Source organism: Lycium ferocissimum, chromosome 6 (genome assembly GCF_029784015.1).
Source record: "Lycium ferocissimum isolate CSIRO_LF1 chromosome 6, AGI_CSIRO_Lferr_CH_V1, whole genome shotgun sequence".
Taxonomy (NCBI): domain Eukaryota; kingdom Viridiplantae; phylum Streptophyta; class Magnoliopsida; order Solanales; family Solanaceae; genus Lycium; species Lycium ferocissimum.
The window spans coordinates 68,394,461-68,410,193 of record NC_081347.1 but is presented as its reverse complement, the minus strand read 5'-3'; the positions used below and the strand labels follow the sequence as shown (position 1 = coordinate 68,410,193).

Below are 15,733 nucleotides of genomic sequence, written 5' to 3'. Positions count from 1 at the left end.
ATTTTTATAATTAAAAATAATTTAATTTTAAAATTTCTCTTTTTCCTTTAATAAAATGATTTATAGGCACACAAATATATAAGGTTTGTTTTTTACTACAAATTTTAAAAGTCTTCTTTTATTCCTTAAATTTTTTGCCAAGTCAAACGGTGCCATATAAATTGAGACATAATAAATATATATAATACCCTAATAATAAAATATTTTGGTCGGCCGTATGAACTCGCCCCATTAATTGCATTTCATATGTTTGTTAACCTATTGCAATTTTCAATTTTTACACTCATTTGGAGATTTTGTTATAGTTCGTGTAAATGTTATCTTAGTTATATATTTTTTAAAAATTTAGTATTAAGTAATATAAAAGATCTGTAGAAATAACATAAAAATATAATTATTAATTAATACTATTACTTTTTATATTTTCACCGGTATGTTGTTGTTGTATTACTTTATATATTTAAATTGTAATGAGGCATACGGATCATTTGGTTTGGAGTTTGAGACCAGTTATAATTTAAGATACTCAATTAAACGGAGTTCTCTAATTAAGCAAATTTAATTAAAGCTACTATTCCCTTTATTCACTTTTACTTGTTCGATATTTTAAAAATAAATTTTCACTTTTACTTGTTACTTTTAACATATCGAAAAAAAGATAATTTCTTTTTTCTTATTTTACCCATAACATTAATTACTAATTTTAAATTATTTTTCAAGTCCAATACAAATATACATCAATTAATATGAGTATTATAGTAAATTATATACTTTATTTATTATTTGTCGGGACCGTGCATTATATAAAGTTTATAATGGACAATCAAAACTGAATGGAAGGAGTAGAATAGTATTTTTTTTTCTAAAATAAAAGAAATCAATTTTCGCCGACACGTATAGATACACACTGCCAGTGGGAGACTTTTCTCTCTCTCTTCATTACTAGGAAAGCTTGGAATGAGAGAGCTCTTTTAACAATGGTGACATCTACCATTACTGGCGATATTACCTTGTCATTTCCATGTCTCTCTATTACCATGCCTTTTCTTCTTCTTAGCTTTGTTTCTGCACAACCCCTTTAATTCTTGTAACATTCAGTTAACAAGAACAAGGCAGAAATGAATAGAAATAGCTGTAAGAATGACACCCTTTTTTCCCATTTGCTAGTGGTGGTGATCTTGGCAGTGTTTTTTAACTCATGGCTTGTTGTGGAAGGGAACACTGATCCTAATGATTGTGAGTTTTTTTTTTCACTTTGCTTGTGTTGAATCTATATTGGTAATGTAAGGGTCTCACTGGTTTAAAATCTTGGATCTGTTATTAGAGCTTGATTAGTGATTTTGAGCTTAGTGTTTGATTTTCAGTGTTGGGTGTTTTTCTGTTTTGTTGAATGTGTTAAAGGAGGAAGCTTTTTTGTTTGTTTTTATCACTCTTGAGTGTAGTGATATAAGAACATTATTCTTCTGATTGTTTGATGTTTGAATGCCTGATTTGGTTAATGTGGTAATGTATTTGCTTGCCTTTTTTCTGGGGTTCTTTTTTCCCCCCTTTTTGTTTGGTTTCTGATTCAAAGCAAGTCAAAGATTGAGTCTTTAGTATTGGAATGCTAAGACTGTTAAATGAATGCATGATTTGATAATTGGGTAATATGTTTTCTTGCCCTTTCTGGGTGTTTCTCTTCTTTTTAACTAGTTTAAGAGTCAATTCTTGGTAAAGATTGAGGTTTTACTAGATAAATATTGAGTCTTGTTTTTCTTGTTGAAGAGATGTTCTGGTTGTGTCGTTGCCTGACTCTTGTAATTTGCAGTGCAAGCTCTTCAGGTCTTGTATGGTTCACTGAATAATCCTTCGCAACTCGCTAATTGGAAGTCAAATGGTGGTGATCCCTGTGGTGAGTCTTGGAAAGGAATCACTTGTCAGGCCAGTTCTGTTGTTTCAATGTAAGTTTGCATACCATTAATCTTGTGTGCATCACTATACATTTAGTTATGACTTGATTGATATAATGTTTAGTTCTTGCTGAAACAGTCGAATTCCTGATTTGGGACTAAATGGAACGTTGGGATACATGCTCAATGGTCTTACCTCACTGAAGAACTTGTAAGAGCTTTTTCTTTTTAAGTGGTCAAGGGTAACTTAGAGGACCTACGGTCACAATAAAATTAAACGTCTGCACTTTCTTGTCTTTAGGGATATGAGCGGCAACAACATTCATGATTCAATTCCATATCAGCTTCCACCCAATCTTACCAGCCTGTAATGTTTGCTCCTTATGAAGTGTTTGGTGTGTTTGAAAACTTTTCTGTTTATGATTGTCTCACTCGCAATATAATCATTGTCAATGCAGGAATCTTGCAAACAACAATATAAATGGCAACATCCCTTATTCCATTGCTGGCATGTTTACACTTAACTATCTGTGAGTGGCCACACTCACTTGGCACTTTCCAAAACAAAAATAGCATTTGCTTGGTCTTTTCTTTATTCTTTCATTAATCATTTCAGGCAACTGTTTCAAAGTAGCTAACCCTATGATTCATTTTTAGGAATCTTAGCCATAATTCACTCTCGCAAACAATTGGAGATGTGTTCACCAACCACTCCGATCTGGGAGCCTTGTAAGTGTTCTACTTAATCTTAACTTAATTGATCCCTTCTGGTAGATTCTTCTTTTCTGTTCTTCTCTCTTTTTTTTTCCCCCTTTTTTTTTCTGAATACTTTCTAAAAGAGTTCATTCATTGCCACACTTGAAGTGCTTCTTTTCCTACTTCAGTCCAACTTCATCTGTTTTGACGTGCCTGCAATTGACAGACATGAGTGCTTCCGAATATTTTCTCAAAACAAATCTAGGATCTAATCTGCTTAATTTTAATGAACAGAAGTCTGGAGGCTTGTAAAGTCCAACCTTTTATTTTCCTTCATACCCTTTTTATGTGAAAAATCGTTTTGATTGTATTAGGGTAGGTGCCCTGCTCCTCTTGGAACGTTCAGTTGCTTTTTGTTTTCATTTATTAGATCTTTCAGAATCCCATATAAGAAACTGTTAAACTTACATTAGAGCTCAGTATTCCTGCTAAGAAGAGCTTTCTGGCTATATTGATTGCTCATGGCTTCAGAACATCTGTTTCACTAGTTTTAATTTTTCACTTATTTGCTGCTACTGTAGGGATCTGTCATCGAATAATTTCTCTGGAGATCTCCCTCCTTCATTCAGTATGTTGACAAATCTTTCCACACTGTAAGTATGATAACTTTCTACTGATAGGATTTATTGTTCCGTTGTTTGAGTTACCATAACATTGGCAATTGTGGCAGCCATCTGCAGAACAATCAGCTAAGTGGCAGTCTCAATATCCTGGTTGGTCTACCTTTGACTAATTTGTAAGTTTCAATACTTTTTTTCTTAAATTAATGGGCTTAGCTAGTTTGCTTCAATGTCAGTAGAGTTTTTATGGTCAAAACAAAACCTTTCTGCAGAAATGTTGCAAAGAATAATTTTAATGGATGGATCCCGAATGAGCTCCTATCTATCCCTAACTTCATGTAAGTGATTTCACATCCTATATAGTTTTTTTACATGGTTTAGAATGTTACAGTTTCAAGGAATGTAACATAACACCTAACATGACAGATATGATGGAAATTCTTTTGCAAATGGTCCAGCTCCACCCCCACCACCGTACACTCCACCACCTCGTGGAAGATCTCGCAACAACCGCAACCACTCTCCTCCTAATTCACGTACAAGACCAGGTTCTGATGGCCAACCATCTTCAGAAGATGGTGATAAAAAGAAGGGATTGACTACTGTAGCTATCGTTGGCATAGCTCTTGGATCTTCTCTTGCAATTCTTTTTGCTCTGGCAGCACTTGTATTTTGCTTCTGGAGGGGAAAGGGCAAGGAAATTGCTACAAGACCCTCTACAGGAAGTCGTCCAGTTATCACAGATAAAGGTGTGTTCTCTTAACTTTTTTCCTTCCTGGCTCAATATTGTGATTGGTGCTAATACCCTCAGCTGACTAACAGTTGTGTTGTGATGTGCCATCTTCATTTGGAAATTGGAACAAACTTTGTTCATTTCTCATGTATTTTGCTTAATCTTAGTGAATACGGAGGTACACGAGCAAAGGGCAAAGCCTGCGGCGGCTGTAGCTGACTTGAAGCCTCCACCTACAGAAAAGGTGACAGTTGAAATGATACAAGGGAAGAATGGATCTGTAAGGAGAGTGAAATCTCCGATAACTGCATCTTCTTATACTGTTGCTGCATTGCAAACAGCAACAAACAGCTTCAGTCAAGAAAATCTCATTGGTGAAGGATCTCTTGGGCGTGTTTATAAGGCAGAGTTTCCTAATGGGAAGGTAATTTCAGATCTTAACATTCCTGCTTCCATGATGTGCATTCAAAACTATTTAAAGCTGAACAATATTGAATAAATATAGTCTGTCACCCGAGGACATATTTCGTTTTGATGCTTTTGGGGAATCACATACTTGTGAGTTGTATAATGTTCATTGATTACATAAGGACATCAAAAGGGGTATATAAAGATGTTGGCCGCTCCACCTATCACCCTAAAGGTTTTTGGGGGTTGCTAAGATGCTTTAACATGGTATCAAGCCGTTACACGTGCGAAGAGTGTTGCATTACGTAATGTCCCACCTCAGGTAATTGAGGCATCCAAAGTAGCATATAAAGATCTTGGCTTACTACATCCATTGCCTTTTAAGTTATGGTTGAACCCTTATTCTTTCACAATATTCGTCTTCGGACAAACTTTACAAGGGTAAATACTTGATCTATGTGTTACTAAAGCTGAGTATGTTTGATGGGTCTAATATTATGGTCACTTTGATGGTCATCTCACTTCTCTCCTCAGCCTGAATTAACTGAAGGGGAGTATAACCTTGTCTTTCGGTTACATGATGTAGTCCTAAGCAAAACTTAGAAGTTTCAGAGATTGACATTATATATCTTCTACTTTGTGGTTTATTATAGGATGTGCTGCTGGCTATTTCTTTTTGAATGAACCAACTGGGTTGACTATTTCTCTGCTCCCAACTTGATGTCAACTGTTCAAATAAATGATTTAAGAATTTCACGTGTCAACAACATTTTTGATGAGGAAACTTTTAGTTTTTTCATTCTTGTAGTTTCTATATAAGGTGCCAACTGAAAATGTCAATTAGTCTTATGAACTAACATCTGTCTATACTTTATACCAGATAATGGCCATCAAAAAGATCGACAGTGCAGCACTGTCGCTGCAGGAGGAAGATAACTTTCTCGAAGCTGTCTCAAATATGTCAAGGCTGAGACACCCAAACATTGTTCAGTTGATTGGATATTGTGCTGAGCATGGGCAGCGTCTTCTGGTTTATGACCATGTCGCAAATGGTAGCTTGCATGATATGCTGCACTTTGCTGATGAGAGGAGCGAATTGCTTACTTGGAATGCCCGGGTTAGAGTAGCACTTGGCACTGCTCGAGCTTTAGAGTACGTTATAGCTGTATAGTATTTTACCTTTCTTGCCCTTTTCTTGTTGGGTTAGCTTAAAATTTGAACCTTGTCTTTTCAGGTACTTGCATGAAGTCTGTCTCCCTTCTGTTGTACATAGAAACTTCAAATCCGCAAATATTTTACTTGATGAAGAGCTCAATCCCCATTTATCAGATTGTGGGTTAGCAGCTTTGAATCCAAACACAGAACGGCAGGTGAGTTAGTACATCAGATTTAATCTACGTCTTTGTTGTCGTTTTAACAGGGGTGTTAATAATATTGGGTGGTACATGGTGCTTATAATGTTTATCAGAAGATGTCAATCAGTTTAACTAACTGATTCTGCTATGAGCATTGCCTAAAATTGTAATTATCTCTTAATTTTGACAGGTGTCTTCCACACAGATGATTGGTTCATTCGGTTATAGCGCTCCTGAATTTGCTTTATCTGGAATATACACTGTAAAAAGTGATGTATACAGTTTTGGTGTGGTAATGTTGGAGCTGCTGACAGGAAGGAAGCCACTTGATAGGTAAACTTGATCTTGTATACATTGCTAGTCAACTTACACTATTGAATTCTTTTAATGACTTGATTCTTGTTAATAAATCATACAGTTCAAGGGTGAGATCGGAACAGTCACTTGTGAGATGGGCTACACCTCAACTCCATGATATAGATGCCTTATCAAAAATGGTTGATCCTTCACTAAATGGCATGTATCCTGCAAAGTCTTTGTCCCGTTTTGCTGATATTATTGCGCTCTGTGTTCAGGTGAGCTTTTACTTGCATGATCTTTCATTTGGAGCATAATATTTGTTAATCTGTACAAAGCTTATCGGATGAAACGACTTCCATATTATCTTTGATGGAAGTGAAAGTCAATAATCATAGCAAATTTACATACTCAAGGACCAAACTCGCCAGATTTTTAATTAAGCTTTTCTTGGTCTGAGGTGCCTTCGAAATCTCACTCAACTCGTGAAGAATGATCTGATGGACTCAACCATAATGAATACTTGCTCATTGACATACCTGAAGTCATTTACTTTACTTGCAATAATTTGAATGTGACTGTTTTCTCCTTGGTAGTAACCTTTTGACATCTGGTCAACTATCTCCTGTACAGCCTGAACCTGAGTTTCGACCCCCAATGTCTGAGGTTGTGCAAGCACTGGTCCGGTTAATGCAAAGGGCGAGTGTTGTCAAAAGGCGATCCAGTGATGAATCAGCTTTCACATACAAGACTCCGGATCATGAGACGGTTGACATGCCATAATAGAAACACACAATGAAGCAGCCTTTGCAATTTTGTAAGTAACTCCTGCAAAGGTCAAGGGTAACTATGGCGCATGAAACTCGGAGGTGTCAATACCAGACATGTTAAAAATGTAAATTATTTTTCACATCTTTCCAGTTTAAAAAAAAGCTTCTTTCCATCCTAATTTGAGGTACATAATTCACTGACAATGTCCTCCAGAGTATATTTACAACCATCTTGAGATAATGGATATATGTCAAGATCATTATTGTCAATAAGAACATTGCAGCAAATTATCATTCTATCTTCTTTATATTACAGTATTTAACACAAAATTTGGCTGGCTGCTGGCTACTACCTAAGTGGTTGATATTTTTTTTTTTCTCATTAGAAATTGCTTCATTTAGTCCAAATTTACGACAAAGGGCTCATACATATTGCTGTCAGTTGGATCTTTCTTTTGGTTTTCCAGTCAATAAATTGGTCTGTCTTGGCGAGTCAATTTTTTTTTTTTTCAACAAAAAGAGTAGAAACTCTACAACTGCAAGCACTTCTCTAATCTCTCATTTGACTAAAAGTAAAGAATGCCAAGTGCATTAGGAAGGCACCCAAGGATATGGCTGGACGGTTAATGAAGATGGATGAATATCATAAAAAAAACTACCGGGATTGGTTTAAATCATAGTAAATGAAAAATCAGCTAGGCGGTTAATAATTATGCTAGTGAGAGGTAATACGTGCAGAAATAAGTAATAATGTTGGTGGAAAATAACATATATTGAAATAGTCGATAGTCGAGATGTGTACAAGCCTATCGCATTATAAAAAATGAGTGCATTGGAAAGCAAAATGCATGACCATGTGGAGGGTATAAAGTGAACTAATAACTTAAAGACAAGCATGGATTACGCCAGATTGGGTGAAAAAAATGATAGAAGAAAACATCAGGCCAGGTTGTGCCATGTGCACTTCACACTTTTCTCAAATAGGGGATGAAGTGGCTGTGGAAGTTTCCTCATTATATTCTCATAGAATCTCCTTGTTTAGATTTTGTAAGTCTTTCCGAATAACATTTAGAAAACAAAATTTGTTGATGTAATTGTGATTGAAGTCATCCAACTTGCACTAGGTACACTTTTTTCAACCACAAAAAACAAAAATTGAAAGAAATAAACAAATAAATCTTTTGCTTCACTTTCCAAAGGCATATAATAGTAAATAGGACCCCATATGTAGTACAAGTTTTAAGAAAAACTCATTTCTAATTTGAAAAATTCAAAATGAATACTAATTTGATCAAACCTGGTCTCTTTCTCTCCCTTGAGAACAACAACAATAACAACAACATACCCAGTTGAATCCCACAATGTGAGGTCTGGGGAGGGTAAAGTGTACACAGACCTTACCCCCACCTTGGAAGGTAGGGAGGCTGTTTTGGAAAGACCCTCGGCTCAAAAGAAAATAAGGGAAAAGAGTCAGATACGGACAAGCAAATCAAAGCAATACGAAAATGAGAAATAACAAGAGCAAGGAAGTCATGATAAAACAACAAAAATAGACAAGACCCACACAGAACGAGGATAATAATACTCCTAACACGGGAAAAGAAAACCTCGGCCCCCCGCCCCAGTCCCTGCCGATGATACTCGACCTTCGCCCCCTCCCTATCACCGTCATGTTCTCGGTAAGCCCGAAGTAGCGCCATATCCCGCCGAATCACCTCTCCCGGGTGCCTTCTTTTGGCCTACCTCTCTCCTCTCTTGTGTGCCCACCACTGCCATCCTCTCACACCTCCTCACTGGCGCATCAACGCATCTCCGCTGCACAGGGCCGAACCATCTCAACCTCCCTTCCGCATCTTATCCACCACAGGGGCCACACCCACCTGTCTCGAATCACTTCATTCCGAATCCTATCTCTCCTGGTATGCCCGCATATCCATCTCAGCATTCGTATCTCTGCTACCTTCATCTTCTGGACATGAGCTTTCTTAACTGGCCAGCATTCTGTCCCATACAACATAGTCGGTCTAACCACCGCTTTGTAGAACTTTCCCTTTAGTATAGGTGGCACCTTCTTGTCGCACAACACCCCAGATGCGAGCTTCCATTTAATCCATCCGTCGCTCCAATACGATGTGTGACATCGTCGTCAATCTACCCGATCCCATTGGATGATCGACCCCAGTACTTGAAACTTTCTTTCTTCGAGATGACTCCGAGTATCCGCCGCACGTCCTCGTCCTACCCGACTTACATCCGAACTTGCACTCTAAGTACTCTGTCTTAGTCCTGCTCAACTTGAAACCCTTCGACTCGCAGTCTATCGCCAAACCTCCTGTCTCGCGTCAACACCCCTCCGCGACTTGTCAATAAGCATAATGTCATCTACAAACAACATGCACCACGGTACCTCTCCTTGAATATGGCTTGTCGGTGCGTCCACCGCCAAAGCAAACGAAAGGGCTAGCGCGGACCCACAGTGTGCCCATCGTGATCGGGAAGTGTTCTGAGTCACCTCCAACCGTCCTCACCCGGGTCTTGGCTCCATCATACATGTCCTTAATCACTCTAATGTATGCTACATGAACACCTTTAGCTTCCAGACATCTCCACAGCCCTTCTCTTGGGACTTTGTCGTAAGCCTTCTCAAGGTCAACAAACACCGTGTGCAAGTCGGTCTTCTTATCCCTATCTTTGCTCCATCAACCTCTCGCAAGGTGAATGGCTTCGTAGTCGAACACCCCGGCATGAATCCGAACTGGTTCTCTGAAATAGATACTATCTTCCTCATCCTCGCTTCCACCACCCTCTCCCAAACTTTCATCGTATGGCTCAACAGCTTGATACTCCTATAGTTGTTGCAGTTCTGGATATCCCTTGTTTTTATACAACGGGATCATGGTGCTCCATGTTCACTCTTGGGCATCTTCGCCGTCCTAAAAATAACATTCAACAACCGCGTAAGCCACTCCAAGCGTCCCCTACCCGCATCCTTCCAAAATTCTACCGGTATTTCATCTGGCCCGGTCGCTCTCCCCCTGCTCATCTTCCGCATAACCCCCTCGACCTCTCCTCTGAGAAAAAACAAATTTTCTACTTGGAATTTCAAAATCTTTCCTTTTTAATAATTGTGTCATCAGAAGTAAACATTATATGAAGTTCAAAAGTATAATTTTACTTCAGTTGTTGCAGAAACGTAATGTATATCATAATTCTTCATCACTTAAGTTTAAACTTCTAAATCTATCATTCATAATATATATATATATATATAAATATAAAAAACAAATTAATCCCTCTATCTCAAATTATTTATTGTATTAGAAATTCAAGCAACAATTAATTATTTTCGCCCCAATTTTACCTTTAGTAGAATAGATAAAGTCAAGTCAAATATTATTTAAGTGGCTTGTAAATCAAAACAAAAAAGAACGCAAATATAATTTGAAACGGAGGGAATTAATTATTTTAAGCCAAAATCGGTTTATTTTAAAAACCTTTAGTAGAATAGATAGCCAATTAATTTAAAAGTCAAATATCCCTCATTTTAAGTGGCTTGTAAATCAAAACAAAAAAGAACACAAATATTATAATTTGAAACGGAGGGAAGTATAAATCTATTAATGTGTTTTGCAATGGAAGAACCTTTTTTTCCGCTCGCCTTGTCCTAAATTAATCTGAAGAGTATCTAAAAATAGTAAATAGAAAACTTATAACATAAAGAAGTTGGCATGGCTTCTCGGAGCAATTCAAATTCAAATTTCTCAGAATCATCATCGTACGACTACGACGATCGGGCTGACCCGCTGAGTCCGGGTCACCGAAACAACTCGCATAACGGGTTGCTGGGTTTCACGTTCGGGTCAAAAAGGATGAGGAAAAAGAAACCCTTTTGTCAAGAAAGAGCAATTGTCGGGTTGGCTTTATTTGTGATTGCTTTTGTGTCAATGAATTGGTGGATGCTTAATCGGATCCAGAATTCGGGTCGGGCTCCTGAGGTTGATTTCAGGTTCTTGGAAGCTAATTCTTCCACTTTATCTATTCGGGTATGTTTGTACAGTCTTTATGTTAAATTGATTGTTACAAAAAGTATAAATATTGAAATTTAGACTTGCAAATAGATTACTATGTGTTTAATCCTTGATAAAAAATGTATATATGTAGATGATGTTTGTAATGCGAGGATGATAAAGATGGGACTTTGGATATATGAAATGATCACATATTTAAGCTGTGAAGTTGAAAAAAATGAATCTTGAGATGTTCAGCAACTAGATAGTAGATATACTATGAAGTGTCTTCTAATTTATTTTTCTTATTTATTTGTCATAGTATTTACTATTGCCTCTTTTTCTAATTTATTTTTCTTATTTATTTGTCATAGTATTTAGTATTGGAATGAAATAGGGGCAAATAGAGGGGATGTATACAGAGGATTCATATTGCTAATGAGGCTTAGTTGATTGTTGAAGTATGAATTGATTCATTGAGTTGGACTACTTTTGATACATATGGAGTAAATGATATTTTTGATGTGGTAGGAAGAACTGGTAAGGCTTGGCAAAGGGAAAAAGCCGCAGAAAACTATCTATGCACGGTTGCTAGCTAAAGCTGCTCATGCCTTAGCTGAGGTACTTTTTGTTTTTAAAAGGAAATGAGTAGATCTATTAGTTGGTTTTACTTGATAACGTGAGGTCGCTGCATTGCAGGGACAGAGGAAACCCGAGCCGAAAGATTTGTGGGCTGAACCCTATTTTGTTGCTTCCTCTTGGAAACCTTGTGCTGAGCAGCGTGACTGGCAACCTAGTGGTCTCTCTCTCTCTCTCTCTCTCCCCCCATGCATTTTACGTTTTGCGTAGTTAACATGCTTCTTATGTGGGTCTTAATATTATTTCCAGAGGGAACAAATGGTTACATTATCGTCACTGCAAATGGTGGGATAAATCAACAGCGAGTAGCTGTAAGTTATGTCTTCTGCTTTGACATTATATTTCCATCAGCATGACAGGTTATATTTCTTTAGTTTTGCTTGTCAAGTAAAAGACAAAGGCTCAGCACTAATATTATATGAAAGTTTTGGTCTCTTTTTCTTAACTAACACTTTTTTCCTTTGCACAACAGGTCTGCAATATTGTCGCTGTTGCAAGATTACTCAATGCTACCTTGGTTCTTCCGAAATTTCTGTACAGTAGTGTTTGGAAAGACGTGAGGTGAGAACTTACTACTTATTGTCATTTTCACTTGTTTCTTTCCTTTTTCCTATTTTACAATAAGGATTGCACAATATTATGTAAAACTGTCAAATAATGGAATCTTCGTTTACAGATTCACAACATCTTCCATCTATCATTGTGTACCTTCACACTTGTGAATTCTTGTTGTTGACTCAAAATCCATACTTGTTGAATAGTATTTCGTTTAAGTCTTTTCCATTTTCTTGTTGTCATAACTAGTTAAACAATCTGAACTGGCTTCATTCTGAAATTCTTTAATTCAATAATTGGGAATTTGTGATGTAACCCTGATTTCTCTACACTGCATGAGCTCTCCAAGACTTTATGATTGTCCCAAAGGTTCGCCTAGGTTTCCTTTTGTTGTATCTACTTTGAGAGATACAAGTATGACCTCCATGTTCAACCGAGTGTTATTTTCTGGTATCTACTCTAAATTCGTCATACGGCCTCATTTTTAAGGGGAAAGATGGATTCGCCATAATTCTTTTTCTAAACTCTTTCCAATGTGCTTTGAGCTATATATAACAATTTCCATTTGCATTTTAACTGCTGCTTAGCTATCCTTTCATTTGCAACTAACTGTGCCCCCTCTAATTTTTTTTAATCTATGGTGGTATCTTGGAAGTGTTGCATTCGGTAACTTTTAGTATGATCTTCATCAAATAGAAATTAAAACTTTTAATAAGAGTTTTATGTGCCTTCTGTCAATTTTGCTTCCTTCAAACTTGTTCCCTTTTCTTGCCCATGTGAAACATTTGATACCTTATTAGTTCCTTAAATTGAAGATTAATAGATTTAATTTCCTTAAATTGAAGATTAATAGATTTAATCTATAATTTGTTAGCCAGTTTGGCGATATCTACCAGGAGGAGCATTTCATCGACTACCTGAAACCTGATATTCGTATAGTTAGAGAACTTCCTCAGGAGTTACAGTCATTAGATCTAGAGGCCATTGGCAGTTTGGTAAGACTCTCACCTAAATCAATCGTTTTGAATATGATCATGTGAAGAAACTAGTTTCTGACAATCTGGAAATAAATCCAGGTGACAGATGCAGATGTTGTAAAAGAAGCAAAGCCAGGTTTCTACAAGAAATATATTCTTCCTATTTTACATAAAAACAGAGTTGTCCATTTTCTTGGATTTGGGAATCGCTTGGCATCTGACCCGTTACCACTTCAGGTGCAGGTAAACCTACCAAACTTGATATTAGGGTTCCTTGTTGATTTCTCAATTTTTCATTCCATCTTCTCATTTAGTCTGATTCCCATAATTTCTACCTTGGTTCCTGATTTGGGGACTTCATATAGAGACTTCGATGCAGATGTAATTTTCATGCTCTGAAATTTGTTCCAAAGATAGAAGAAACTGGAGCATTACTTATACGGAGAATGCGTCAGAATGTTACACGCTTGGGGCCCTTGGATCGTCACCTAGTGGGCCCCTTCTCAAAGTCTATGATGAAGGGTGAACGAAATCGGGGAGCAAAAGTTGCTAGATATTTAGCTTTGCATCTGAGGTTTGAAATTGATATGGTGGCTCATTCCCTCTGTGAATATGGTGGGGGTGAAGAAGAGAGAAATGAACTGGAAGCATATCGTGAAATCCACTTCCCTGCCCTGGTGGAGCTTAAGAGGACCAAGAAGTATGTTAATATATAATCCTTGCTCGTTTCCTTTACTTGCATAAGTCTAAACAAAAAGCTAGGCTAACTTTGAAAAAATAAAAAAAATGGGAGAGGGAGAGGGGTGTGCAACTTGTTAGCTTGTCCTAGACTGTTTCTTGAGTCTTTGATTATCCAGAAATTGCACCAGACACACAGCAAGACATTGAACTAAGGGTGTGTTTGGTATGAAGGAAAATGTTTCATGGAAAATAAGTGGTTTTCTTACTTATTTTCTAGTGTTTGATAAGTAAACAAAAAATATTGTTCCAAAAGCATTTATATATAATCTAGGCAAACACTATGGGGGGTGGGGTGAGGGTGGGGAGGAGATTATCAGTGTAGAATGCCACTTATGGAACTTGTTTTCCCTACTTTTACGTTTTACCCATAATTCCAGGAATTTTGACCAACCAAACATGAGAAAATTGGAACACATTAAAATGTTTCCTCCATTCCAAACTCACCCTAAATATAAGCTACTTATTGTCTCTCTAGCATCTAGATCAGGTTCACGTCTTCTTGTTGCGAAAGAGGGGGGAGGGTCTCTGGATTACCTCTTTGGGACAATTCTAATGAAGCATTTCTTAAAAATGATAAGTAATATTTTCTAACCTAATTCTAGGGACATGCTATTGCGGTTATAACATTCAATTTATTAGAACTTGTCCAGTTCACTTATTGATTCTGAAAAACCATGTGTGTTCAGGTTGCCCTCCCCATTAGCTCTAAAGGCTGAAGGACTGTGTCCTTTAATGCCTGAAGAAACGGTGCTAATGCTTGCAGCCCTTGGTTTTAATCGGCAAACACGCATATACTTGGCGGGTGCACATATCTATGGAGGGAAATCAAGACTGGCCTCCTTGACCACCTTGTATCCTAATCTGGTCACGAAGGAAAACTTACTTTCCTCTTCCGAGATTGAACCATTCAAGAATTTCTCATCTCAGGTAAACTCTGGCTTAATTGGTTCAACATGATTTTGCTTTATTATCCCCAGCAAATGGTTTAGGTAGCACCAAATTGTACAAAGAACAGCAAAAATTAACAAAATTTTATGTGCTTGATATTGACTAAATATGATCAGTTGTTTCTCAAAGAGAGCACTTTGCTTTCATGGGAATTATTGGCAAATAGAATCAAACAGAATGCCGATAGATGCCCCAGACGGGTCTAAAATTTATCAAGGAGCAAACTGCTATACTTTAATTTGAATATGTAAATTGCTCACACATATGGGAAAGTTGTTTTGAGTTCTTGCAATAAAAATAATGAGCTTAAAGCTCTTAGAAATCGTTTAACTTAAGGTGCATAAAGGAAATAATGCAGAGTAATGTAACACACTTGTATTCTTATATAAAACCTTGGTTTGCCATTTCAACAATAGATGTTTGTGTGAGGCTGTCATTTGTTCCCACAATGAATAACTTAGCTTTTTCATCTTCTTAACATAATAGGGATTATATAGCCACTTGTTGCTAGCTTGCAGTTGAATATTCCAGCTTCTGCAGAGGAAAGCAACATAATCATCATATATTTGATTTGAGAACTTGACTCGTGCCACTGGTACTAATATGAACTCTTTTATGCAGCTAGCAGCACTGGACTTCATAGTTTGCACCGCTGCAGATGTGTTTGCGATGACAGACTCGGGAAGCCAATTTTCATCATTGATCTCTGGTTTCCGAGTGTACTATGGTGGGGGCAAAATGGCCACTATACGGCCAAACAAACGTAGACTCGCTGATATCTTTGTCAAGAACAACACAATAGACTGGAGGACATTTGAACAAAGAGTGAGGAAGGCAGTTAGACAAACCAAACGGGTATTTTCACGACCTGTTGGAAGGAGTGTTTATAGATATCCACGGTGTAAGGAATGCATGTGCAACACATAGGTCTTAAGTTAACTAGGTCCATTGCCAACTGAGTTTAGGAAAAAAGAAAATCACAGGAAATTGTATATGTAACATGTCCATTTTAAACTTGAATTAATCAAGCTCTTTCTGTAGCATTATATGATACATTTGTTATTTTCTAATTTCTAATAAGTGATTATTTTCTTAAAA

General features: G+C 37.2%; 2 protein-coding genes across 2 annotated transcripts; both read left to right on the top strand.

Moving 5' to 3' along the window:
* The first annotated feature begins 904 nt into the window (after positions 1-904).
* Positions 905-7,065, top strand: LOC132060182 (protein STRUBBELIG-RECEPTOR FAMILY 8). Its single transcript, XM_059453085.1, has 16 exons — positions 905-1,236; positions 1,808-1,940; positions 2,029-2,100; positions 2,191-2,256; positions 2,348-2,419; positions 2,547-2,618; positions 3,167-3,238; positions 3,316-3,381; positions 3,478-3,543; positions 3,632-3,954; positions 4,106-4,362; positions 5,227-5,498; positions 5,581-5,716; positions 5,892-6,034; positions 6,120-6,276; positions 6,632-7,065. The coding sequence occupies exons 1-16, from the start codon at positions 1,119-1,121 to the stop codon at positions 6,779-6,781; spliced, it is 2,175 nt and encodes a 724-aa protein (XP_059309068.1). The 5' UTR covers positions 905-1,118; the 3' UTR covers positions 6,782-7,065.
* Positions 7,066-10,363: 3,298 nt separating this feature from the next.
* On the top strand, positions 10,364-15,733 carry LOC132060183 (O-fucosyltransferase 15). Its single transcript, XM_059453087.1, has 10 exons — positions 10,364-10,811; positions 11,307-11,396; positions 11,475-11,574; positions 11,664-11,725; positions 11,887-11,975; positions 12,844-12,964; positions 13,046-13,189; positions 13,312-13,646; positions 14,374-14,614; positions 15,257-15,733. Exons 1-10 carry the CDS (start codon positions 10,497-10,499, stop codon positions 15,560-15,562), a joined length of 1,803 nt encoding a protein of 600 aa, XP_059309070.1. The 5' UTR covers positions 10,364-10,496; the 3' UTR covers positions 15,563-15,733.

What these genes read in the sequence shown, in the direction of transcription:
- LOC132060182 (XM_059453085.1), top strand. Translation starts at nt 1,119, where the DNA reads ATGAATAGAAATAGCTGTAAGAATGACACCCTTTTTTCCCATTTGCTA. An exon ending in ATGTTTACACTTAACTATCT is followed by an intron (nt 2,420 to 2,546) that starts GTGAGTGGCCAC and finishes ATTCATTTTTAG; the next exon opens with GAATCTTAGCCATAATTCAC. An exon ending in GGTCTACCTTTGACTAATTT is followed by an intron (nt 3,382 to 3,477) that starts GTAAGTTTCAAT and finishes ACCTTTCTGCAG; the next exon opens with AAATGTTGCAAAGAATAATT.
- LOC132060183 (XM_059453087.1), top strand. Translation starts at nt 10,497, where the DNA reads ATGGCTTCTCGGAGCAATTCAAATTCAAATTTCTCAGAATCATCATCG. An exon ending in TAAATCAACAGCGAGTAGCT is followed by an intron (nt 11,726 to 11,886) that starts GTAAGTTATGTC and finishes TTTGCACAACAG; the next exon opens with GTCTGCAATATTGTCGCTGT. An exon ending in CGTTACCACTTCAGGTGCAG is followed by an intron (nt 13,190 to 13,311) that starts GTAAACCTACCA and finishes GACTTCATATAG; the next exon opens with AGACTTCGATGCAGATGTAA.